General features: G+C 41.1%; 5 protein-coding genes across 8 annotated transcripts in view; 3 read left to right on the forward strand and 2 right to left on the reverse strand.

The window, feature by feature from the left end:
* Window positions 1-734: 734 nt before the first annotated feature.
* aldh7a1 (aldehyde dehydrogenase 7 family, member A1) lies at window positions 735-4,828 on the reverse strand. Of its 2 annotated transcripts, none has more exons than XM_035176097.2 (2): window positions 4,681-4,828; window positions 735-3,046 (listed from the first exon to the last, which is right to left on the reverse strand). In XM_035176097.2, the coding sequence occupies exon 2, from the start codon at window positions 3,039-3,041 to the stop codon at window positions 1,413-1,415; it is 1,629 nt and encodes a 542-aa protein (XP_035031988.1). In that variant the 5' UTR covers window positions 3,042-3,046; window positions 4,681-4,828; the 3' UTR covers window positions 735-1,412. The 2 variants fall into 2 exon arrangements, with proteins under 2 accessions (XP_035031988.1, XP_035031989.1); XM_035176098.2 differs by lacking the exon at window positions 4,681-4,828 and adding an exon at window positions 3,648-3,670.
* On the forward strand, window positions 4,789-13,802 carry actl6a (actin-like 6A). The gene is made up of 14 exons (XM_035176099.2): window positions 4,789-4,959; window positions 6,142-6,218; window positions 7,018-7,192; window positions 8,983-9,083; window positions 9,400-9,497; window positions 9,617-9,711; window positions 10,259-10,365; window positions 10,762-10,851; window positions 10,977-11,038; window positions 11,359-11,473; window positions 11,702-11,782; window positions 12,139-12,234; window positions 12,351-12,437; window positions 13,109-13,802. Exons 1-14 carry the CDS (start codon window positions 4,935-4,937, stop codon window positions 13,187-13,189), a joined length of 1,290 nt encoding a protein of 429 aa, XP_035031990.1. The 5' UTR covers window positions 4,789-4,934; the 3' UTR covers window positions 13,190-13,802.
* A 127-nt stretch (window positions 13,803-13,929) lies between these two features.
* On the reverse strand, window positions 13,930-16,720 carry mrpl47 (mitochondrial ribosomal protein L47). The gene is made up of 7 exons (XM_035176100.2): window positions 16,563-16,720; window positions 15,473-15,621; window positions 15,168-15,228; window positions 14,992-15,088; window positions 14,704-14,834; window positions 14,390-14,485; window positions 13,930-14,278 (listed from the first exon to the last, which is right to left on the reverse strand). Exons 1-7 carry the CDS (start codon window positions 16,718-16,720, stop codon window positions 14,167-14,169), a joined length of 804 nt encoding a protein of 267 aa, XP_035031991.2. The 3' UTR covers window positions 13,930-14,166.
* An 830-nt stretch (window positions 16,721-17,550) lies between these two features.
* On the forward strand, window positions 17,551-20,799 carry ndufb5 (NADH:ubiquinone oxidoreductase subunit B5). Its single transcript, XM_035176101.2, has 6 exons — window positions 17,551-17,709; window positions 18,394-18,476; window positions 19,105-19,171; window positions 19,252-19,313; window positions 19,900-20,006; window positions 20,589-20,799. Exons 1-6 carry the CDS (start codon window positions 17,592-17,594, stop codon window positions 20,707-20,709), a joined length of 558 nt encoding a protein of 185 aa, XP_035031992.1. The 5' UTR covers window positions 17,551-17,591; the 3' UTR covers window positions 20,710-20,799.
* A 1,785-nt stretch (window positions 20,800-22,584) lies between these two features.
* usp13 (ubiquitin specific peptidase 13) overlaps window positions 22,585-22,886 on the forward strand; it is a 34,568-nt gene continuing 34,266 nt past the window's right edge. For 2 of the 3 annotated variants that reach the window (XM_035176937.2, XM_035176939.2), the window contains exon 1: window positions 22,585-22,780. In XM_035176937.2, the coding sequence (XP_035032828.1) occupies window positions 22,670-22,780 (111 nt within the window). In that variant the 5' untranslated portion in view covers window positions 22,585-22,669. The remainder of the gene's footprint in view (window positions 22,781-22,886) is intronic. The other variant, XM_035176938.2, reaches the window with a different exon arrangement.

Raw genomic sequence — 22,886 nt, forward strand, 5'->3', positions numbered from 1 at the left:
CCTCGGACAGGTAACCAGAATATCACAAGGCCAACAAACGGCAACAAACAACCATTCACATACGATGAAAATATAATTTCCAATTACCCTGACCCCAAACTGTATGTCTTAGTACGATGGGAGGAAGCAAGACCTGAAGAAAACTCATGGAAACATGGGGTGAACACTAGTACCTGTCAGGAGTCACTGTGTGAAAACCAGAGACTGCATTTTTAAAAAAACACTGTACTTTGTGAATTCTTTCTGGGTAAAAAAGAATGATGCTGTGTATATTTGTTAATGTGTAGATGACAAATACAAAAATTCTGTAATAGGTATAACAATACTTTTTCAGGTTTTTGTTTAGGCCCCCCAAAAAAGTCTGGTGGTTGTGAAGACGGTTTTATCCACTGTTTTGCTGATGTCCTGCACAGATTTACACAGAATGTTTGATTTTTGAAAAGCCATGTAGACAAAAATGTAGTGAAAAGCACCACCACTTGAAATCGTATCTGAAATTAAAAACAAGCCTGAAATTTAAGGTAAATCTTTTTGTTTTCAAAACAGTATCAACAATGTCTAGGAATAAATATTACACTTAAATCAGACATTCATTTTAAGGACATTTTTATTTCCATCTTTCAATGTGTTCACTGCATCCGTCTTTTTCTGAGTCCAAATCTGCAACTTGTGATAGAACAAATTTGAGAAGATAAGAGATCATAAAAATGATGGGAAAGAAAACACAGAACCAGTTGACATGTCACCAAGAAGCCTTTATTGATTTTGGTTCGAAAGCACATTGTGACAGTTTGTTGAAGGGGCTTGAGATGCAGAGTAGAGTACAGTAACTGGCTTAAATGCTGTGGCTGAACACTGTATATTAATGCTGTAGTTAATAGAGATGCAAGTGTTTTAACAGCTACTTTCTATTAACCTGCATTTGTTTGTTTTTATGATCTTGAAACCTTCATTTATCTTTCAAGCAGCCGGTGATTCTGTTAGAATTACTGCAACTTGCAATCAAAGGCGTCTTTCTGTACATATAAAATCTATTGTCCAGACAACGCACATCTGCACATTAGTTGTCAACTCGAACGAATTCTTCCAAAATAGATTTATTTCTATACTGAATTTAGTATCTGATACAGTAATCCAGCACTCAACCACTTTAAGTGCTTGTAGGAAAGTGCACACCAACATATAGGGGGCGACCGTATTTCACCTTTAACACAAAACTATTTTCAAACCTCAAATCCAGGATTAATATCAAAACTCAACAGCAGACATAGATTTGATACATAAGTAAAGATTTTTTTTTCAAATTTAACTGACCTTTCAAAATCCCTGAACACATCTTAAGCAACACTCCTAAAACATTTAGTGTTGTTCTTTTGGGCAACATCGAAGCTTAATCAATCTACTTCAAAGCTTCACTCGAACTTGATTCCCTGGGCCAGAGGGAGCTCCTTGCTGTAGTTTATTGTGCACGTTGAACGCCTCATGTACTGCTTCCACGAGTCGCTGCCGGACTCTCTTCCACCTCCTGTGTGTTTCTCCCCACCGAAGGCTCCTCCAATCTCAGCTCCGCTTGTAGGAATGTTGACATTCGCGATGCCGCAGTCGGATCCTTTAGGCCCCAACCAGCGGAAAACCCGGCCCATATCTTTGGTGAAGATGCTGCTGGACAGACCCTGCTTGACCTCGTTGTTCCAGGCGAACGACTCCTCTTCCGTCTTGAACTTGAGGACGTAGAGGATGGGGACAAAGGTTTCTGTGTGGACGATGGCGGCGTCGTGAGCCAGCCCTGTGATAATGGTGGGCTCTACGTAGTTTCCAGGACGGTCAATCACCTTTCCTCCACAGACCACAGTGCCGCCCTGTTGCTTGGCCTGCTCAATGGCTGCCAGGTACTGATCCACAGCTTGCTTGGTGTGCAGAGGTCCATAAAGGGTGCTGGGATCCTCGGGGTCTCCGATGCGGACTTGTTTGTAGGCCTTGGCGACCCTCTCAACCACTGTGTCATGAATGCTCTCGTGCAGAATCAACCTCCTGGTTGTGGTGCAGCGTTGGCCGGCAGTTCCCACAGACGCAAAGACAGTGGAGGGCACGACAAGGTTTAGGTCAGCGTCCTCAAACACGATGATAGCATTGTTTCCGCCGAGCTCCAAGAGGTTGCGCCCGAACCTTTCCTGCACCATCATGGCCACCATCTTGCCAACTTGGGTGCTGCCAGTGAACGACAGCAGATTCACGCGCTCGTCCTTCGCCATGGCGGTACCGATATCAGCGCCTCCGCAGGTCATGGAGCAGATCGCACCGGGCAGCTTGTTGTGCTCCAGCACCTCAGCCACGATCTTGCTAACTGCGACACTTGTGAGAGGTGTGGTTGGAGCTCCTTTCCACAGGCAGACGTTGCCACAGGTGAGACTGAGGGCGTTATTCCAGCCATACACAGCCACAGGGAAGTTAAAGGCAGTGATGATGCCGACAAGTCCGACTGGGTTCCACTGTTCGATCAGAGCGTGGCCTGGTCTTTCTGAGGGCAAGACGGGGCCGCCAATCATTCTAGACAGACCAACAGCATAATCACAGACATCGACGTATTCCTGAACCTCGCCCACTCCCTCAACATAGATCTTGCCCATTTCCAAAGACACAAGGCTTCCGAGGACACTGATCTTCTTCCTTAGAGCGTCGCCAATCTGCCTCACAATCTCCCCTCTCTTTGGGGCTGGAATATCTGCCCAAATCTTCCAGGCCTCCCTTGCCTTCTGGACAGTTTCTTCATACTCCCCCATAGTAGCCTGGGTTACTCTGGCAATCGGCTCATTGTTGGCGGGAGAGTAAGACGTGATGACCTCGCCGCTACCCCCCCAGCTCCCGTTGTAAACACCGGGATTGTCCTCAGACAGGCCGAGCTCTTTCAGCCAGGCGTACTTGGGCTGGTTAATGAGGAGACCTGACATGGCTGCCGTCCGCTGACAGTGGACAGATGCTAATTTATTTTTCAACAGGAGCCTGCTGTGCCGGGCAAAAGTCAGAGTGAGGCAGCGCTGCATGGGTGCTGGAAGCAGACAAAGTTAAAAATTAATTTGACATGTTTAAGATGTTTGGAGAAGATTTCGAAATAATTGTTGACGGCCCAATTTCACCACAACATAAAAAATTCGACCGTGCAACTGACAATTATTATGAAAAGCTACAAATTAATGAATGTTTTTAACTAGAGAATGAAAATGACTTAAAACGATTAAGCTATAATCAAAATTACATCCTACGGCAATCACATATTAACTTGATGAATCATTTCAGGTCCAGTTCTGTCAACTGATGTTTCCAAGGTCGAAAATTAACTTTCAATTTCAACATGAATAAGATTCAAGATGCAACACTTTATTGCCATATCCATTAAGTTGATTAGAATGTGTATTGGGGAATACACACTAAAAATATACACATGAATAATAGAAAAATAAAAATAAATTGTAAAACAAATGTACAAATAAATAAGACTTCAACGCATACAATGTCTAAATAGTACACGCAGATGTAGGGCCATTATCAGCACCAGCAAACTTAATAGTGTCTTTATGCAAAATATCTATATACTCTCTGCAGGGCGAAAACTATAGTGTTTGTGCAGCAGACACATTTGGAAGAAGCACCTTTTCAAGACGTTGTTCTCGTCTTGAAAAATAACTTTAAAGTTGCATCAGCTTTGTCACTTTCAACTGCTGGATACAGTGCATAGGTTATATAGGGAGTAAGAACAGTCAACAGGTTCAGGGCCATATATTTGCATAAAAGTACAGTGTGATATGGTTTCAAATGAATCCTCAGGATAAAGAGCAGGTTGTTCTGTAAACAGATGGTGTGGCCTCCATGGAGCCCTGGTCCCACCATCATGGAGCCTGTCTGAGGGTGCATGAAGAAACAGACACACACTAAACTCACAGAACTGTGACAGGTTCAACACACCTGCCAGGAAACTTCAAGGCCGTGCACGAGTCTGCGTGTTGACAACTGGGGCTGTTTTTTTTTTGTTTTTTTTAAATTTTTTTTTAAAGGTGACCACACCGTATGTGGATTTGATTTAGATTCATTTTTACTGCACTTTGATAAATAAAATGTATTCAGTGCAATGTTATTAAAAGCATTCTCACTTTTATTGACAAACATTTTGCACAGTCCTCTAAAAATAGCTGAAACTCATTAAACTACATGCAACAAGTCAAACAGTTTCTACAGATTGTATATGGCTGTAAATCACAACTCTATAGCTGCAAATGAGTTTATTTCACTGCTGAATGCACCATCACCACCATTTGTGCTTGCGCAGTTAATCCCACAGCAGCAGAGCCACCACGAGGTTGTGAAACCTGGATCTTATGTATGTTACAGCAGTAGCACATTCAACACAGACGACATTTCTGAATATCAACCAAAGCACCATCTGTTATTCAGCATGTTAAACCCTTCTTGCTGCAAGTTATTCAGGTGAATGCAGGAAGTTTCTGCAGCATGTGAGTGACACTGTGACCGAGATCCACGTCGTGACGACCGTGAGTCAAGGTCCTGCACTTTTACAGCCACTAACAGCAGCCTGCCGATATAAAACATGAACTCACGCTCCCTGCCCTCCAGCTTCTGGTCGCTTTACAGAGACTTTCTACGTGTTGTTCACAGTTTTTAACTCACGTTGATGTCGGGCTGTCGCAGGCCACGTCCGATCCTAGTCAGGGAAGAACTCGCTGTGCCCGTGGCGGAAGTAGTGCCGGTGTGCTGCTCTGTGATTGGTCCACGGGCTGGAAGCAGTGTGGCGCCTGCTTCGTCACAGAGATCAAACCGATCCCTGCTAGCGGAGCCTCTTTGTTGCGATCAACCGACCAGCGGCTGCGTTTCTGGCTGAAATCACCTGCACCGACACGGTTACTGCCGCGATCGTTTAGAGGATGAGTGGCGGAGTGTATGGAGGCGGTGAGTCACGTGCTGTGATTTCAATTACAACCGAACCGTTTTCCACGTTGTCCCGTGTTGTAGCTTTAGCCTGCTTTGTAGCTAGCTAGCCACACTAGCCAAGCTAACGCGCAGTCCAACGGCAAACTAGTTAAAACTACGCTCTTATTGGCACGTAATGTCGCTACACGTCAGATAATTTGTTTATTTATCATCCATTTAAATGGCTTACGCTTTGTTTGTTTATGCAGCAACAATGTAAACCAGGCTCGGTACCGCTAGCTAGCTAGCTAGCAAGGAAATGAATGAAAGTGTCGAGCTCCTGAATGCACCCCGTTGTTTGTGTAAAGTTTTGTTAAACACAGCTTTGTTAGGAGTGTAGATACACGTCTCCAAACATCACCAATTCTTTTTTAGTAACTTCTTCATCACGTGGATCCAATGCAATCAAAATTACAATCTTGCATACTGTTGTTATGGGCAATGCTAACTGCACTGCACTTAAAACTACATCAGTTATATAATGTAACTTTTGACTGGTGCACAACAGGTTAAAATATCTTTGTAACACACAGTATTCAGGTTATAGTCTGATCCCAGCAGAGTGAGCTGTGTGGTGAAAGTTAGAGGGAGAAATGTCATTGTTGTAAACACTTGTTCGCACAGGATCTTAATTGAAGTTTAAAGTTACTAGATTTTAAAGTGTACTCATGCTCAGTGAGTTTACTTTGTGCAAAAAACTTATTTTCAGATCAGCTCAGGTCTGTTTTCTCCAGTTGATCAAATGCACAATGAAGATGTTTGAAATGTTCATTGATTATAAATGTGTCAGTTTAATGTTCTGTGTTTTAATGTTTATTGTGGAAATGTAAAAGTTTTTGGGTTAGTGGGAGATAATTTGAGAATAAAAAAGCCCTCTATGAATTATGAAACTAATTAGTTGAATTTTAGATATTTATTCAAACTATATATTTGTAGACATTTATTGCAAAGTAAACTGTACTGGACTTCTTCTTGGTGGATAATTGGCCTACATATAACATCAGGAAACACACTAAATAAAGTTATGACCTGAAAAACATATCCATAATATGCTGATTATACAATGTACACGATTGCATCCCTATCTTTTATAATGTGGTGAAAATTAGTGCTAAATTTGCAGTTTCATCCGGATTCACAGCATTTCTTTCCTTTCTGCAGATGAGGTGGGAGCGTTGGTGTTTGACATAGGCTCTTATTCTGTGAGAGCTGGCTACGCAGGAGAAGACTGTCCCAAGGTAAGTGGATCACTCAGATGACCTGATTAACTATGTGTCTTTTCTTCCTCTGTGCATCTTCAACTTCCTTCTGGGGGTAAGCCAATGTCAAGAAATGAGGGCTGTCACCCTGGAGACAGACGGAATAAATTGAGTTCAGATCATTCTGGAGTGCTCGCTCGGTCTGGATTCATCTGTGCTATGATTTGATCTGTGCTACAGATGGAGAGTTTTTGATAACATCATTTTGATGAGCAAAGTGTCAAAATGGATGCTCATTGCTCCTCAGCAGACTGTACTGTCATTGACCTACATAATACTGTTCTAATGCAAATAGCATACTACAGGCAACCCAGACCCGGTCATAGTATGTTTGAAACACTGCCCTCTGAAGTCATTACTTTTTTTACAGTGACAGAAGCATGTTGATGATCGATAGTGTATTTTGTTCCACTGTGTTATACCACCTCCGACTAGTCTAACCCACACATAGCCCACCCCTCGAGTTAGAGTGTGCAGCCTATGTTTTTGCATGCTGAATTGTGAAATACAAGCAACGTCATTGGATGATATAATCAGGTACTTTTTAGTGTTTCCAAACACTTGCACTTTTTGTTCTCTTAAATCAAGGCAGCATTGCTTCACACTTCAGCACCTTCAGTGTTTCACAAAATGGGAATTCATTCATGCATGGTTTGGGTCTTGGATGAACTTGTTATAGGTTTTGTATTTGTGATGTCGTGTCACTATCAGGAAGCTGATATTGGGTGTGTGAGCATGTGTCTTGAATTGTGTCCTGTGTTGTTTTGGCTCGGTTCAGGCGGACTTCCCCACGGTCATAGGTGTGACTGTGGACCGAGAAGATGGCAGCACACCCATGGAGACGGACGGGGAGAAGAGCAAGCAAAGCGGAACTTCCTATTACATTGATACCAACCAGCTGAGGGTACCCAGAGAGAACATGGACGTCATGTCTCCGCTCAAGAATGGCATGAGTGAGTTCTTGGTTGATGTTTCTTTTAAAGCACTAAATTGCAAAGACCATTTTTGTTTCTTTGCTGCAATGCCTGATGTTGTGGTCCGTAATAAGTGGACAGAAATCTCACATACAGGGAGAACTTGGTTTATACACTCATAGAATTGACTGATGCACATTTGTTTGCAGTGCTGAGAGAGGACTCATGGGTTGAATGTACATTAGCTGTTAATGAGTGTAGGACCCTGTTTTTGTCACAGTCTGTGACATAAACTGAGTGATGAATATTTATAATCCAGTCTACTTGATCCATATTTGTACTGTTTTGGTCCCACAACTACCTTTTTAGATGAACTTGTCACAACCATGACTGACATATAAATGACTACTGCTCGTCATTAATATTTATAAGGTTATATAAAGACCAAGGCAAGTCATTATCATGAGGTCTCCCATCTAGTTTCCAAATTCCCCCCCCCTAAAAAATATCACAAGGGCTCTGATATTTGAAGAGCTTATCTAAAACTACTAATCAACAAGCTGATTCTAAAGCTGAGATTCTCATATTTCCCTCACAATTTGTATTATTATTAAATCCATTGCTCTGGAATATAATTGGCAGATAAATCCATAATGGAAAACGATCATTGATTTAGCCTAACTGACCCAAGTAATCCAATAATTGTTTTAGCACTATTCAAAACATTTAAAGTCTAAATTTTCTGCACGTCATCACCAACAAACGGCACGTTTTTCAGGGTCATTTTATATGTCACCTCAGAAGTATCCTAGACAGTAGATGTGCAACTATCGCTCTGCTGCACTGACCTAGCTGATGATGATAATGATGATGCCCCTCACAATCTGGTCCAATAGAGTTTGGCTGTCAGGCTATTTAGAGACGAGTGTGACACCGATCTTAATTGCAGCAGATCGGCACTGTGGGACCAGCGCCCCCTCAGAGTGCTGACCTGGAACAGTGGTGCCTGGTGCTCAAATAATTATCTAAAAAAGCTCATCATCGCTCTATTTTCTCCACCATCTGACCCAGTAATGATAAAGAAAGACACGTTTCATGTGACTCTAGAGTTTTTTGTAGGACTATGCCTAAAATTAAATATATGTTATAAGTGACAGAGCCCAACCAATATGGATTTTTTCTGAGGCCGATAATCATGTTGGGGGTTAAAAAATCAGTATATATATGAGTACACAAATACAATCAAATATATTTGAATCAGAATCAAGATTTCTTTTAATCTCAAACGTAGACATACATGCAAATCTCTTCTGCATTGTTTATTCTGTGAAAGACCCATATTTGCTCATTTTTATCGACCAGCCAACCGGCTCTAATAAATATGTAACTGCATGTTTAGGTACAGTATGACTTAAACTTATTTGTGGAAGGACTTTCCATGTGTGGAGAAAATAAAGAGCAATGCTGATCAGTTAATTCATCAAGTAGTCCCAAAATTTACCCAACAATTGTTTTTTGAGCAAAATTGACAAATATTTTTGGAGTCACCTTCTTGCTGCTTTTGTTTGACATATTTGATTAAACTCTGGGTTTTGAACAATTTGAGCTATGGGAAATGTTCTGGCAAAATTCTTAACTGATTAATTCAGAAAACAATTAGCAGATTAATTGATAATGAAAATATTCCTTGGTTGCAGCTCTAGATGAGTATTTTGTTGCTTGCACACCAGTCAAACTAGATTTGACATCTGAAAAAAGTTAATGATAAGTTAAAAGTAATAAATCAGCAGTAACTTTGACACAGGTGTTCTCTCCCTCTCGTTGTACAGTTGAAGACTGGGACAGTTTCCAGGCCATTTTGGATCACACCTACAAGATGCACTTCAAGTCTGAACCCAGTCTGCATCCAGTGCTCATGTCTGAAGCATCGGTGAGTTAGCTTTTGTTCAGGTGTAACGACACAGAGGCCAGATTTCCTGTAGTTGTACAAAGGTCATATTCATGCTGTTTTGAATATTTGTCCTCACTTAATGTTAATATTTGAAATCTGAGTCTGCCATTAAATTTGAACAAGTTAGTTAAATACTGGTGAGGATAAGAAAGTCCACTTGGCCCCGAGCTCAGTAAAGAGTTATTTTCTTGTGCTTGTCACCTCATGGAGAAATGTAAATATTATATGTATATAATTTGTGTTGTGCTGACAGTAATGGTTTGTGAGTGGGTTAACTTCTGTTTTGTGTCTGCAGTGGAACACAAGAGCGAAACGGGAGAAACTCACAGAGCTAATGTTTGAACATTACAACATTCCTGCCTTCTTCCTTTGTAAATCAGCCGTGCTGTCTGCGTATCCTTCACTGCTGCACTTCATCCAGAAAAGGATGATATTAGTCATTCAATAGATAATCGTACAGTTTTTTTTTCATGTTGAACTGCATTGCATTTCCTTGACTCTGCGTTTCCAAGCTTTGCTAATGGGCGGTCTACAGGCTTGGTCCTGGACAGTGGTGCCACACATACGACAGCTATTCCAGTACATGATGGCTACGTCCTGCAGCAAGGTAAGACAAATGATTTGTTATTGAATAGACGTGCAGGTTTACTTTACACTGCCGTATAAACCATAGAGGGAATACATACAACACTTCCAGGATTAATAGTTGTGCATCCTCCAGTGACGTAGGTGCTCTTCTCCTGTGATTTATGTTGCCATCTACTGGTTGGAACAAGCACCTCAGACTTTCTAATCAAGTCAGCTGCTAAATGTTCCATTTTTACACGCTTCTGTAACGGTGCTGAGTTGATGTTGGACAAGAGGAATTTTCAGTGGACGATGAAGGTTGTCAGTCTCTAATAATCCCAACCCCCCTGAGAAGGGTCAGATTATAAAGAAGCTATTTAAGAGCTGCAAAGAACTAAATACAGGAGAGTGATTCAGCAGTTTGTTAATCTGAAGAATTTGTATTCATTAAGTGCACAATTACAGTCATGGTGCATCAAGCTGAGCGAGTTAAAACAGTGTTGAGTTGCTGTGTTCCAAGTAAACAAGGTGGAGATTTACTGTGTTCCTCTTGGTCTGAGTTGTGTTTTATTCATTGTTTCTGACAGGCATCGTCAAGTCGCCCCTCGCAGGAGACTTCATGAGCATGCAGTGCAGAGAGCTGTTCCAAGAGTTAAGCGTTGAAATAATCCCTCCTTATATGATTGCATCAAAGGTGAGAATCAAACAGACGCTTATTTTAATCCTCAATTTAGTGTGTAGAGGTGGAATGGTGTATATTTTTAGTAATAAGTAAGTACACAAGTAGTAATATTGGCTATGCAGGTGTAGATGGTGGACTGGTAATTGAAATGTTTGCACTCATTCATGCTGTTAACATTATGAACAGATATCTGTGGATTCGCCCATCTAATTTCTAGCTTAAAAACTGGATATGTGCCGGATTTGGATAAACAGATGAATTGATAGATTTAGAATCAGAAATTCGCAATCAGATATTTATGGCAAATATGATTTGAATTAAAATCATCCACACAGTTTGTATCAAGCTTTAATATCCCCATCCCTCAGAGGAGCTAGTGTCAAACCCAGTGCGTGCTTGTCATTGCAGGATGTAGTGCGGGAGGGATCTTCAGCCAGTTGGAAGAAAAAGGAGAAATTACCTCAAGTCACCCGCTCATGGCACAACTACATGTGTAATGTAAGCCCTCAACTCTTCTGTGACTACATTCAGTATCATGTTTGTGTTGAGCCTTCTCTGATAAGCGAGTCCTCCGCTTGTTGTTTCATGAATGTGTGTCAACCAGTTTGTCTTCCTGTTTACAGTGTGTGATCCAGGACTTCCAGGCGTCCGTGCTGCAGGTCTCAGATTCTCCATATGATGAACAGTAAGAACTTACCATGGATGTGTCCATTACTTTTACCTCTTTTCAATAGTTGCCCACTAATTCTACTCGTCTTTGCCAGCACAAGAACAGGAGTGGTGCAGTTTGCAGCCTCAAAAATATTTGGGCCATTATTTCTCTCACACAAATATTTCCTCACATGGTCGTCAGTGTATGAAGAAGTTTTATGTTAATTTAAACACTGTTTTGTCACGGTGTCAAATGTATTTTGTTGGAACGATAAGCTTGATGTAAAAATACCTTTTACTTAACCTCTCAATGTCTGTAACTGACAGGGAACCCTCCTTGCATTTCTTTAACAGAGTGGCTGCACAGATGCCCACGGTTCACTATGAGCTACCCAACGGCTACAACTGTGACTTCGGAGCTGAGAGACTGAAGATCCCAGAGGGTTTGTTCGACCCCTCTAATGCCAAGGTGTGTGTGTGTGCATGCTCAACACGTTCCATTAGCTCCATTAATGGTGGAGCTAACAGAGCAGCCTCGGCCAGAATGGCTCAATATAATCATCACTGGATATTACTGCAAATAACACATTTTTACAAAAGTTGATCATAGTTTCCAAATGTCTGGCTTTCTCATGGTTTATGAATCAAGTGTTTTATGTCTGTACATTAATGCTTCACTTTGTTCTGGTCACTTCAGGGCCTGTCTGGAAACACCATGTTAGGAGTCGGCCACGTGGTGACGACCAGTGTGGGAATGTGTGACATCGACATTCGACCGGTGAATATCAATCTGCTTCGATTTTTATTGGCTAAAAAATTGGTTTACTGTACTTTTATATATTCTTGTTTAAATTGTATCACTGTAGCTAACGCTAATAGCTAGGATCAATTTCCGATGAATGATTAAACTGGTAAAGTTATCTTGCTCTAACTTTATTTGTTCTACTGAAAACAATTAGCCAAAATCTGAATGTAACACCTTTTCTTTGAGGAGTGTTGACAGCAAACCTCTATCTGAGACACAGGCTTATATATGCAGATTGGGTGCCTTTCTGTAATATAACTCCAGGAATGCATACATGTGTCAGTTTCCAGCACTGACTTAAAAAGAAACTCTCACTTGCTGTGTTGTAGGGACTGTACGGCAGTGTGGTGGTGACCGGAGGAAACACGCTCATTCAGGGCTTCACCGACCGACTGAACAGAGAACTCTCCCAGAAAACACCTCCGGTCAGTTCAAGCGCTGCAAATTCAAATACTCTCCTTTTTTTTTTTTTAATAAATGTGGTCACGTCACTGTAAACAACTTCCTGTCAGGGTTAAACAAATTTGTCTGTGATTTTCAGAGCATGAGACTGAAGCTAATCGCCAACAACACGACGGTGGAGCGCCGGTTCAGTGCCTGGATAGGAGGCTCCATCCTCGCATCACTGGTAAGGACACACAGCAGTTAGAACTGTATTATAAGAATAAATCAACATTAAAAACATGGTCTTTTAATCTACATGACTGATGGGATTTTAAACAACTCCAGAGCGGGAGCATTTCAAGGGACTTTCAGAAAGAACCTGGGGCCTCGTTAGGACCATGGTGTCCTGTATTTAGCCGATCAGCTTGGGGCCCATGGCATTAGCCTGCTTTGCCTACACTGTCACAAGACCCCTGCTCCAGAGCTTGTGACCTGGCTCTTAGACCATCAAATGAACACCTGCTAATGTTTTTCACAATATGGCACAAAACATGCCAAGAGACAAATAACAATACTACATATATAGATTCTTGTTTTTAATTGAAATAATGCTATATTTAGTTTGTAGATTTCAAGAAATTTTTCCCCAGATTATTTAAGAAATGCAGTACCACTGTATGTATGTGCAAGTTTCTCAAACTGATCTTGTTTAACATTGAGCCAGTTACATGTTATTTGATTTTTTGGGTGTTAAAATACAACAGCTGTTTAAGTTCACTGATCTATTTCTCTTGACAACTTTTGTCTTTAATTATGTGCTTATATTTAAGATACAGTACATTATCCTGTTATGTGAATTCTGATTGCTGAGTTTAGATTTTATTCAAACTAAACCTCATTGTCTCGCTGTGCCAGGGAACCTTCCAGCAGATGTGGATCTCCAAACAGGAGTATGAGGAGGGCGGAAAGCAGTGTGTGGACAGGAAGTGCCCTTGACCTTTCTCCCTCTCCATCATTGTCTTCGCCATAAGCTCAGCATCACCAGTCCTTCACCACTGACCCCAGACTCATCTTTGGAGGATCACTTGTTTTGTATCATTTCTTTTTTTAATACCGAGTTCATTCATATGCCTGTCTGGGATTTTGTTGTAGAAATCAAACAACCATCAACAATATAAACTGTGTCACGATGAAGAAATGTTTATTTTTGTTTGTGTCATAAATGTCTGTCTGTTGCCTTCAATTTAGATTGTTGTTGTGGAAACCTTGCACAATCAAAGTCTTGTTTTAGCCAGTTTATACTGGAGGTCATTAAGTCAGGTTTTTTCTTCACACTGGGGAACCACGATGTAAGAAACACACAATTAACTGTGCAAGGTTTCTACAGAACACTGACAAGGTAAACATGTTTTTAGGATGTGTGTTGGGAGGAACAACCTTAGTTTGGGGCGATATCTTTTTCATGAGCCTCTTTCTGTGTAGTAAGTAAACTCATCAGCAAAGGACAGACTGTTTCTGCCTGTACTCAATGATGTGTCAACTCAAATAAATCTGTATTTAATTTTCATGTTTTGCTTGTCAATGGGTATAAAGTCTTTTTAAGAAAATACTCCTTTTGTCCAATCAGTTTGTTGAAATAGTGACAGCCTACTTTACAACTAGCAAGGTGTGAGTGTGGTTTCATTAAAGGTCATCCAAGGTCATGATGCCCAAACTATAAACCTTGACTCAAAACATTCAGAGGAAAAAAAGACTTTAATAAAGGGTATGAATACAGTGACCAATATATTTCAGGTGTTATTTATCCTATAGGATTTAATAACAGCACATACATATTTTCTAGTTTTAGAACGACTTCAGTTTTAAGAAGTGCCCTGATTCAGACGGCAAAGTCCAGAGTGGAGAGGGTTCTGCTTCTGGACAGATGTTTGGAACAGATCTTTCAAAAACAAACACGAGGGACGCCTGAAACTTCACGATGATGAAACCTTCATTTGAGGAAACTTCTCCTTCAGCTTGGCCTCGGTGTCCCTCTTCAAGTTCGCTTTCCTGGCCTTGCCCCGAAGGTGCTTCTCTAAACGCAGCCTGAGAGAAAGAAAAATGAATTAAAAATCTAAAAGAACAGATTTTATCTAATGTAATTCAGCTACATTCTCAACACACTACACTTTATTCAAAAAATTGAGTGCGTCTTACCTCATGTGTGGTTGGACAAACTCGGGTGTGTAGAACCTCTTTCGCTTGTATCTTTTATTCATGTACCAAGGAATTGCGTACTCTTTGAATCGATACCTGAGAGAGAGAGAAAAAGTATGACATTGAATCTCAGACTAAAATATGTAAAAATAAAACTGCACAAACTGCTTTGTACCTATTTGAATTCACAAAACTTCACATGACCAGATCCATTCAGATTTTGATTGAACGACTGAATTAAAAATATCACTGAAGAGATGAATGAATCTCTCAGCGTGTGGGTGACATGATATATATGGAGACTCGGCCCTCACCAGGAGACGTGTCCAAATATGTTCCTCCTCCAGGCTCCTGGTCGGCCTTTTTCCTGTCCTGTCTGCAGCAGACGCAGAGCCGTCTCTCTCTCGCTCACCACCGTCTCCAGCCTGATCAAGGATCGCTCAATCTGGGAAGAGGAAGATTGACCTTAGCTCGTACTTTACCACCACCAGAACACACAACACTGCAAATACAAACCCTGCAGCCCCCCTAGATCTGTTCAAGGCAAGGCTAAAGCCGATCTGATGAATGTCAGTTGTCACTATTTCGCACGTCATACCAACCTTCCTTATTCTTTCTGGACTCGGCATCTGAACCCTTTGTCTTCTTGCTTCCTGCTCGAGCGTCAGCAGCACGTTCTTCTCTTTCAACAGCACATACCTGAGAGAGAAGCAGAGCGTTACTCACACCAGATGAATGTTTATATAATCTGAAGCAGTGTGGACTCTGCCGTCCTTACCAGAGTTTGTGTAAATCCTCGTTGCTCTTTGTTCTCAGATGTTTGGCAGTCCACGGTGCACCTACAAATGTCGTGACCAAAGAAAACTGTATGAAAAACTACTGACTCACTCGTAATTTTACACTATTTATTTTTTTCCAAGCTCTGACCTTCCCTAGATTTCTCCAAAAATGAACATGATCGTTTCCTCCATGATTCACATCCAGAGTAAAATTTCGAAAATGTTATTATTAAAACTACAAGCATCTTCGCAGCCACAGTGGAGACATGAGCTCTCTGAACTCTACAATACTTGAGTGTAGTACCTGACTTCACATTGGTCTCCCCCCAGTTCTCAGGGAGGTCGAAGAACTCTTCCAGTCCTCTTCTGCTGACGGTCGTGTGCAGAGCTCGACACTGAACCACAGAACTGATCGGACTGCACCAGGATGAAGCCCAGACAGGAGGCTTTTGCCTGGTGGAGGCAAAATCAAGTCAATAAAAGGGATAATCCTCCCTGAAAAGAACTTTACATGCATCAGCCTGAATATTGAACAGCTACATTTCAAATTGTGAATCTGAAGTCTCTCCTTCAGTGAACACCAGAGAAGCCGAGAGAAAGATTCCTTCTATTCTTCCTCCAATACATCCTCCTTTTCGGTTGTGCCACAGAGACTGACTTCAGAGATTGTTGTTGTACAATCATATGTGAATAACCAGCAAAATGATACAGCTGTAAATTCTATTTAAAAAAGGTGCAAGATATTCTTTACACAGCTTTTAAATAGCTCTGGGGAAAGTGTTCGAATTAACTGAAGGAGTACTGATTCAAGTATTATTCAATTATTCAAGGAGATTCAAAGTCCTTACTAATGTCCAATTCAAATAAACTTTATTTATCCCTACAAGGGCAATCATGCAGGGCAGTTATGCAGCAGCTATGCTTTTAAAACAATAATCTATAATTCAATAAATATTATACTACATTTAAAAACAGAAATATAAATAACTATATAATATCATGTTATGAAATGCATTGCAAACTATATTGTTGTCAGATTTCTTTACAAGCTTTGACTTCCTGCTCTAAGTTTCAGTTATTTAGTAAATATATATCTACACAAAATAACATGAGCAACACTATGAATGGAAACGTAAACAATCTGTGACCTGTCAATCTGTCTGACAGTCAATCAATCCATCAATCAGTGTGAATGGATAAACCCTTCACATATCAGCAGGTGGTCTCATGAACCAAGCTCTGATTCTTTCTTTACATCAGAGGAACGTGTGTTGAATGTGATCAGAGACGCTTCGGTCCCTACATGAGGAGCAGGTGAGTCCTTCACGGTTGTAAAATGAACATGAATGGGTCAGTGTTGACGTCATTTAAAGTCCAGTTTTAAAGTCTCTCACCTGGAAACGGGACTCTGGTGTTTGGTCACATTAGCGACGCAGGGCTGCGCGTTAATCGCTGAAGAAATCCTCAGGACATTTTGAAACTGTCTGCAGAGAGTCACGACGCGTCCTGCTGAGGAGGACGCCGCCATCTTTACCCCCACATTACCCAACATGCATTTCTCTCTCTGTATTTTATTATTAGTATTTTTTTAACAATAAATCATGTATTTTTATTTTCACGTGGTTAAAATAAAAGCTATTCATATCCTAATTCTATAGCCAGTTTCTACTCAATGATAACGTTGACCTAGAATAAAAACCAACTACTCTGACGTCACTGAAGTTGGCTTCTGATTCGAAGGTTAAGGAGGAAGTTAAAAAAAACTTTATTGAAACTTTGAGCACAAGTGCAACCCTCATAGAGCAATACACATTTCAAATGTTACACTGGTGTTGATTTAGCATCAACGACAAAATGACAGAACAAAAGTAGAGAACAAATACAAATAAAATAAACAGGGTGGTCGCAGCAAAAACAAGTTCAGTTAAGTTTCAGTGCAATTTTTTCGATCATGCAACGAAGAGATTTTGAAACTAACTTTATATATTAACATCTATGATTAAAGTGTTTACCCAACAACATCAGGTTAATTATTTTGTTTTTAATCCACGTTTTTCTCCAGCTTCAATCAACATCACGTTAAGAGGGTGTATCCTTATATATTTAAATTAGAGCCAAACCTGAAATGAAGATCAAATTCTTGTATAAATCACATTGGAAGAAAACATATTGTCTCTCTTATTCTAAACAGGTAATTTAAGTAATTATTTGCAAGTAAAGTCTCAATATCCCTGACATTTCAATTTAATTTAAAAAGAAACTAATAGTAAATAAAGTCTCGATTCAAGCAAATTATTTAAGAAAATATTCCGAGTGTGAAGCCAACTTCAGCTTTTTCCCTACTTGCCCTAATTAAAGATGGCGGCTCCGGCTTCAGCTTCTTACCAGCCAGTGTGGGTCCTTACTGTTCGCCCACAGTAGCGATGGTGGGTATGAGTATGCTCAGGTCTGCCGCTGCCTTCGCGGCCAGGCTAAGTCCCCTGAAGTGTGGGAACACCGCGGCCCATTTGCTGTCCAGAACCATCCAGAGGACAGACAAAGGTAAGAGACATCATGGCTGTTCAACAGGTTTGAGGTTTCACTCCGAACAGAGCCGTCTCTGCTGATGACCTTGCGCCGGAGCTAGTTAGCATGCTAACCCAAGCTAGCAGGCAGCGTCTGTCCTGCTGTCAACAGAAAGTCAAAAACAGAAATGCATTCATGTTATCATTGAAACAAGTGGTGTTTGATAGCTGCTGTTTAAGTCAGGGTTTTAATTATAATTTGTGTCATACAGAATATTGTAGTTGGCAGTTTTCCTCTCAACATCTGTGACATGTCAAAGCTGAAATACTTATGCTACTTTATTTTATTTTATTTTAAAGCCCATTAGAATCTATAGGATGCACATTGAACAACTTGTTCACCACAGGATTCTGTAAACCCTAATAAATATATTAGCATACCAAGATGTAAGATAAAGAAACAAAGACAAAGCAAAGATGGAACAAATAAAGATACAGCTGTAATAATGGATCATAATAATATTTTTCTCTAGAAGAAATCTAAAAGATAATGAACAGCAATGTGGATATAATGCTGCACATATAATGCTGCATTGTACTAACAAACACCAGCCATGTTTGATCACATTGATCTCTCATCTATGTGCTTTATATTACATCAACAACCAGAGTCCTGTTGTGTCCAGTGTCCTGTATCACTTTGGTGTACTTTGTTTTACAGTGGCCGTCCGTTGGGGTCATGGAAAGTCAATGTTTGTCGTCAAACCCACTGACTTCTATGACAGGAGATTTCTGCGCTTATTGGTGAGTAGTGCAGCACCAGTGTAGTTCTTACCCCCTGTGTTCTGAGTTATTAGGACACTGACTATTCTAAACATGCCTGTTTGAAATGGTCTGTTTTCTTGGCCTGTGGTGATGCTGGATGCAGCTTTGTTTCTCAAACCGTAAAAGTGACCTGCAGTAAAACCACCGCTGCTGCACAAAGAGCTGTTCACCTGTTTATTCAATGTGCAGTGAAGCTCAACACAGTACCCCAAACCATGGCTAGAGCATCGGTTGTTGTTGTCATGAAGGAGCTGTTGTCGTGATCAACAACATCACTTCCGTTGAAGCTAGTCACGTAGTTATTCAAAGTTTATTCATATTAAAAGTATTGCATAACCAAAGGCTAAACTGCACGTCCTTGGGCCCCTAACAATACACATGCCAGTTGTGAAGCCAATAAGATGAACAGTATTCAAGCGATGCGTTTCACTGACAGACAGATTAATATTGGAATTAGTATAGATGTTGATTTAGAAATGCAAGGAAATGAAAAACTATTGTCCCTGATGCATAGTTCTGGTCAGACCTCCAGTATTGGACACCACTCATGCAGAACAGCAGTCCATTTTTCAGTATTTCATTGTCCTCTTTTTTCCCCCCCCCTCAGCAATATTACGTCCTGCTGACTGGCGTCCCCGTGGCCGTCATTGTCACAACTGTAAACATCTTCATGGGTAAGTGAGCGAGAACATTTTGTGTGTTTTAGCTCCCTGTTTGAATCAGTTGATAATAAGTGTGTGATTGTGTTGTGAAGGTGATGCAGAGCTGGCTGAAACTCCTGAGGGCTACGAACCTGAGCACTGGGAGTACTACAAGGTATGTTCCGGATGTTCGCCTCAGTAACTGTTTTAGAAGGTTTTCACTGCTTTGAACACTGATTTAGGGAAGGACAGAATTTCACCATCATCATCCTCACCATCACAAAACGTGTTTAATGTAATATTCAGTCCCCAGATATTTCTACGGGTCATATGGTGCCTACACAGACAACTATTAAGAAGAGAGAGGAGCCATCTACTATAATCCTTTCTATGCATGTGGTGATATTTTAGAAATAGGAATATGCGATCACTAAATTTAACTGTAAATCCAATGAAAAGGTTCACATGGTTTAATTGTTCATTAGCAGATGAAAATAGTCATGCAAAAGGGTATCTTAGAATTGAATAGCATGATAGTAAGTATACCATTATGTTACGTGTGTATTATGATGTCACATATTGCTAGTTTTATGTAATAACTGATCATTTATGATAAATCAATCACCTAATGTGCTGAGGCAGGCCTGTGATCACAATCACATCGAACTACTGAAATTGTTGATAACCTTTTATTTTGTTTGCATCAAATACTTTGGCAGTTGTTACACATACTCTTGTCTTGTGTGTCATTGTTATTGCAGCATCCCATCACCAGGTGTATTGCACAGCACTTGTATGATTCTCCGGTGAAGGACTATGAGAAGATGATGGCAGCGATCCAAATAGAGAAAGAGAAGGCAGAAATGAGGTGAGTGTTCGGAGAGGTGTGTTGTGTTGCTGTACCGTTCATCCTGCCATGTGATTTGTTGTGCACCAGCAGATACACATACATGCAAATATCTACAACACTGTCGCATAAATATAATAACAGTATCTGAAAGAAGTATGGAAACAATCAATGCCAGTTTGCAAGTAGTAGTAGGGATCAGGTAATGGTAATATATCGTCAATGGTTTTAATTGGAGTAAGTGTTGAGTTGCACAGAAGTATCCAGCCAGTCTCATAAATCTACTTTGCCTTAAATTAAAGGTGTTTCGGAGTAAGTCTTGTCTGTAGTTGTCAGATGGGCTTTTAAAGCCATTTGTTCAGTCACGAGGCTGTAATTCAACCATTGTTGTGCCATATGAGGATCTGAATGGAAAGATGCAGTCCTCTGGTCGTTTTGAAATGAAAACGTATTAGTGTGGATGTGTCTTAATCACACAAGGATATTAATGAGATTCAGAAAATCCAGCTGGTTGTAGCACAATCCCAGAAATCAATTCTCCCAACTCTGTGATTCACAACTCACAACATGGTTTCATGAACCCTCTGTCTCTGTCCACAACAGGTTGACTCAAGTGGAGGTGCGTCGACAGATGAGGAACAAGGGAGACGGCCCCTGGTTCCAGGTTGCAACCCTCGACAAGGAACTCATTGACAACAGCCCAAAGTCGTCACCTGACAATTAATCCACATGTGTCTGAACATCATGTTGATGAATCTGACTGTTTGTAAATTTTTCCCCCTTCTTGCATAAATAAAGTATCTATGTACTCTGATATTGGTCTTGAATGATCTGTAATAGGCCTGTGTAATTTTTGTAGATAACATTACATATACAGCATGTTGTCTTACACAAAGGTCCTGGGTTCAAATCCACTTGTTGACTGAATTCAGCAAGTTTTCCCTGGTTGCTTGTGTGTCCTCCTGCAGTCCACAGCTGTCTTTATACATGCATTCACTGAGCACTTTATTAGGAACACATACACCTGCTTATTCATGCCTTTTTCCAATAAGCCAATCGTGGCAGGATCGCAATCAATACAATTCTGCAGTTAAAGGTCAGGAGCTCTGCTTCTGAAATACAATTATGTCAGACTGGTTGGTAATCAACACCTTATTGATGAGACAGGTCAGAGGGAAATGGCTGGAGTGGTTGGAGCTGACATAAAGGATTTAGTAACTCACTCTACAACAGGAAAGCATCTCTGAATGAAAAACATCAGGCATATTAAGGGGACTGATTTCTACGAGTGGATAATTTGTTGTAACTTGATTGAATTTAAATGGACTGTTGGGCCTTGGTGGAGATAGGTGCTCAACTGAGGGTCATTCCAGTCATTATTACCTCCTCCAATGAGGTTTCAATATGCATTTTTTTTCCTAATTAGCAGGGTTATGCAAAAAACTACTCAACCAATTCCCATGAAATTTTGTGGAGGAGTGGGACACAACCAAAGGAAGAACCCATTTAATTTTAGTGCAGGTTAAGATTAGTGTTTTTTAGGGTTAGGTTTTTTTTCCCCCGCTTTCTTTAACATTGTGAGAGAGGGTGATTTTCAAAACTTTTGTTGATTTCCCAGGGAATAATCCAATAATAAAAATATATTTTAAACAAGGCATATTTAATGAGTGTGTGACATTTTGTGCAGCTTGATTTAATTGAAGGGGACTGTGTGGAGGCATGTGCTCTCCTGAATACCATTCTACTTCCCACTCTTATCACTGCTGCTTCCAATTCTAATGCTAAGTCCAGTTTAAAAATCTGTTTCCAATAAAGACAAAGCCTGTAGAAAAAATAAAAAATAGCTTTTTACTGATATTTATGACTTATGATATTATGGACTGTTGGTCCTTGGTATGGACCGTGTTACTATTATTGTTTTATTTGTTCTTATTTGCAGTGAAGGAGAGCGGCCACGTGGGGACAGAGCTGAGCAGACTGTTGGACAAAGGCTTGTTGACACATGGGATGATTTGACATGTGGCTGCTGGAATCTCACACTGGACAAGATGCGAGTTAAACACATGTGACCAGATGTTTATTATAAAGGCAAAAACAACAAAAAAGCAACAGGGATATAAAACGAATAGACGGTGGTCTCTAAATCAATCTGTGTTATTTATCGAGAGGAGCTGCAGAGGAGTGACGCAGTTCTCTGATGACACTGCGGTCAAACATCCAACTGAAATGATCACAGCCAGTTTCCCTGTGTTTCCTGCAGGAGGAAAACACGCTGTAGTAACGTGTGGGAGGTTTTGTGATTATTATGAATCATGCTCGGAGGTGGGAGGGGTCCTCCTGCTTCACACAGCCCAGGGTGGAGGCTCTCAGGGCGGGCGTCTCCTCAGCAGCAGCAGCAGCGGCGGTGTTGGAGGTGGGTGGTGATGGAGCAACGCTTTATTTAAAACAACAACAATAGAGCAACGCTAGCTTCCTGTTCATTAGCATTAGCATCAGCTCCCGCCTCCTCCTCCTCCTCCTGCTGCCGCGGTGTGGTTTTATTTTTATGTTTCCCAGCGTCACATCCCCCCCTGGCCGGAGGAGGAATGTAGAGACAGGGAGCTTTAAAAATAGCCTCCTCTCCGGTGACAGCGCTGCCCCGGGTGCTCCAGCAGCACTGTGCCGCGACGAGCAGGAATGCGAAGATGGCTGCAGACCTGGGAGAGCTGCTGGTCCCCTACATGCCCACCATCAGGGTGCCCAAGACCGGAGACAGGGTGTTCAAGAGCGAGTGCGCCTTCTCCTTCGACTCCCCGGTGAGTGGAAGCCTCCGTCCTGCCTCCCTGCTAACACACACAGACAGACAGAGACACACACAGACAGACAGAGACAGACAGAGACAGACACACACTCACTGAGACA

The sequence above is a fragment of the Hippoglossus stenolepis genome, chromosome 14, assembly GCF_022539355.2.
Source record: "Hippoglossus stenolepis isolate QCI-W04-F060 chromosome 14, HSTE1.2, whole genome shotgun sequence".
NCBI classification, from domain to species: Eukaryota; Metazoa; Chordata; class Actinopteri; order Pleuronectiformes; family Pleuronectidae; genus Hippoglossus; species Hippoglossus stenolepis.

What these genes read in the sequence shown, in the direction of transcription:
- aldh7a1 (XM_035176097.2), bottom strand. Translation starts at nt 3,041, where the DNA reads ATGCAGCGCTGCCTCACTCTGACTTTTGCCCGGCACAGCAGGCTCCTG.
- actl6a (XM_035176099.2), top strand. Translation starts at nt 4,935, where the DNA reads ATGAGTGGCGGAGTGTATGGAGGCG. An exon ending in TCGACCCCTCTAATGCCAAG is followed by an intron (nt 11,474 to 11,701) that starts GTGTGTGTGTGT and finishes TGGTCACTTCAG; the next exon opens with GGCCTGTCTGGAAACACCAT. An exon ending in GCTCCATCCTCGCATCACTG is followed by an intron (nt 12,438 to 13,108) that starts GTAAGGACACAC and finishes TCGCTGTGCCAG; the next exon opens with GGAACCTTCCAGCAGATGTG.
- mrpl47 (XM_035176100.2), bottom strand. Translation starts at nt 16,720, where the DNA reads ATGTTGGGTAATGTGGGGGTAAAGATGGCGGCGTCCTCCTCAGCAGGA. An exon ending in CACCAGAGTCCCGTTTCCAG is followed by an intron (nt 15,622 to 16,562) that starts GTGAGAGACTTT and finishes TGCCTCCACCAG; the next exon opens with GCAAAAGCCTCCTGTCTGGG. An exon ending in GAGGATTTACACAAACTCTG is followed by an intron (nt 15,089 to 15,167) that starts GTAAGGACGGCA and finishes CTTCTCTCTCAG; the next exon opens with GTATGTGCTGTTGAAAGAGA.
- ndufb5 (XM_035176101.2), top strand. Translation starts at nt 17,592, where the DNA reads ATGGTGGGTATGAGTATGCTCAGGTCTGCCGCTGCCTTCGCGGCCAGG. An exon ending in CATCCAGAGGACAGACAAAG is followed by an intron (nt 17,710 to 18,393) that starts GTAAGAGACATC and finishes TTTGTTTTACAG; the next exon opens with TGGCCGTCCGTTGGGGTCAT. An exon ending in GGAGATTTCTGCGCTTATTG is followed by an intron (nt 18,477 to 19,104) that starts GTGAGTAGTGCA and finishes CCCCCCCCTCAG; the next exon opens with CAATATTACGTCCTGCTGAC.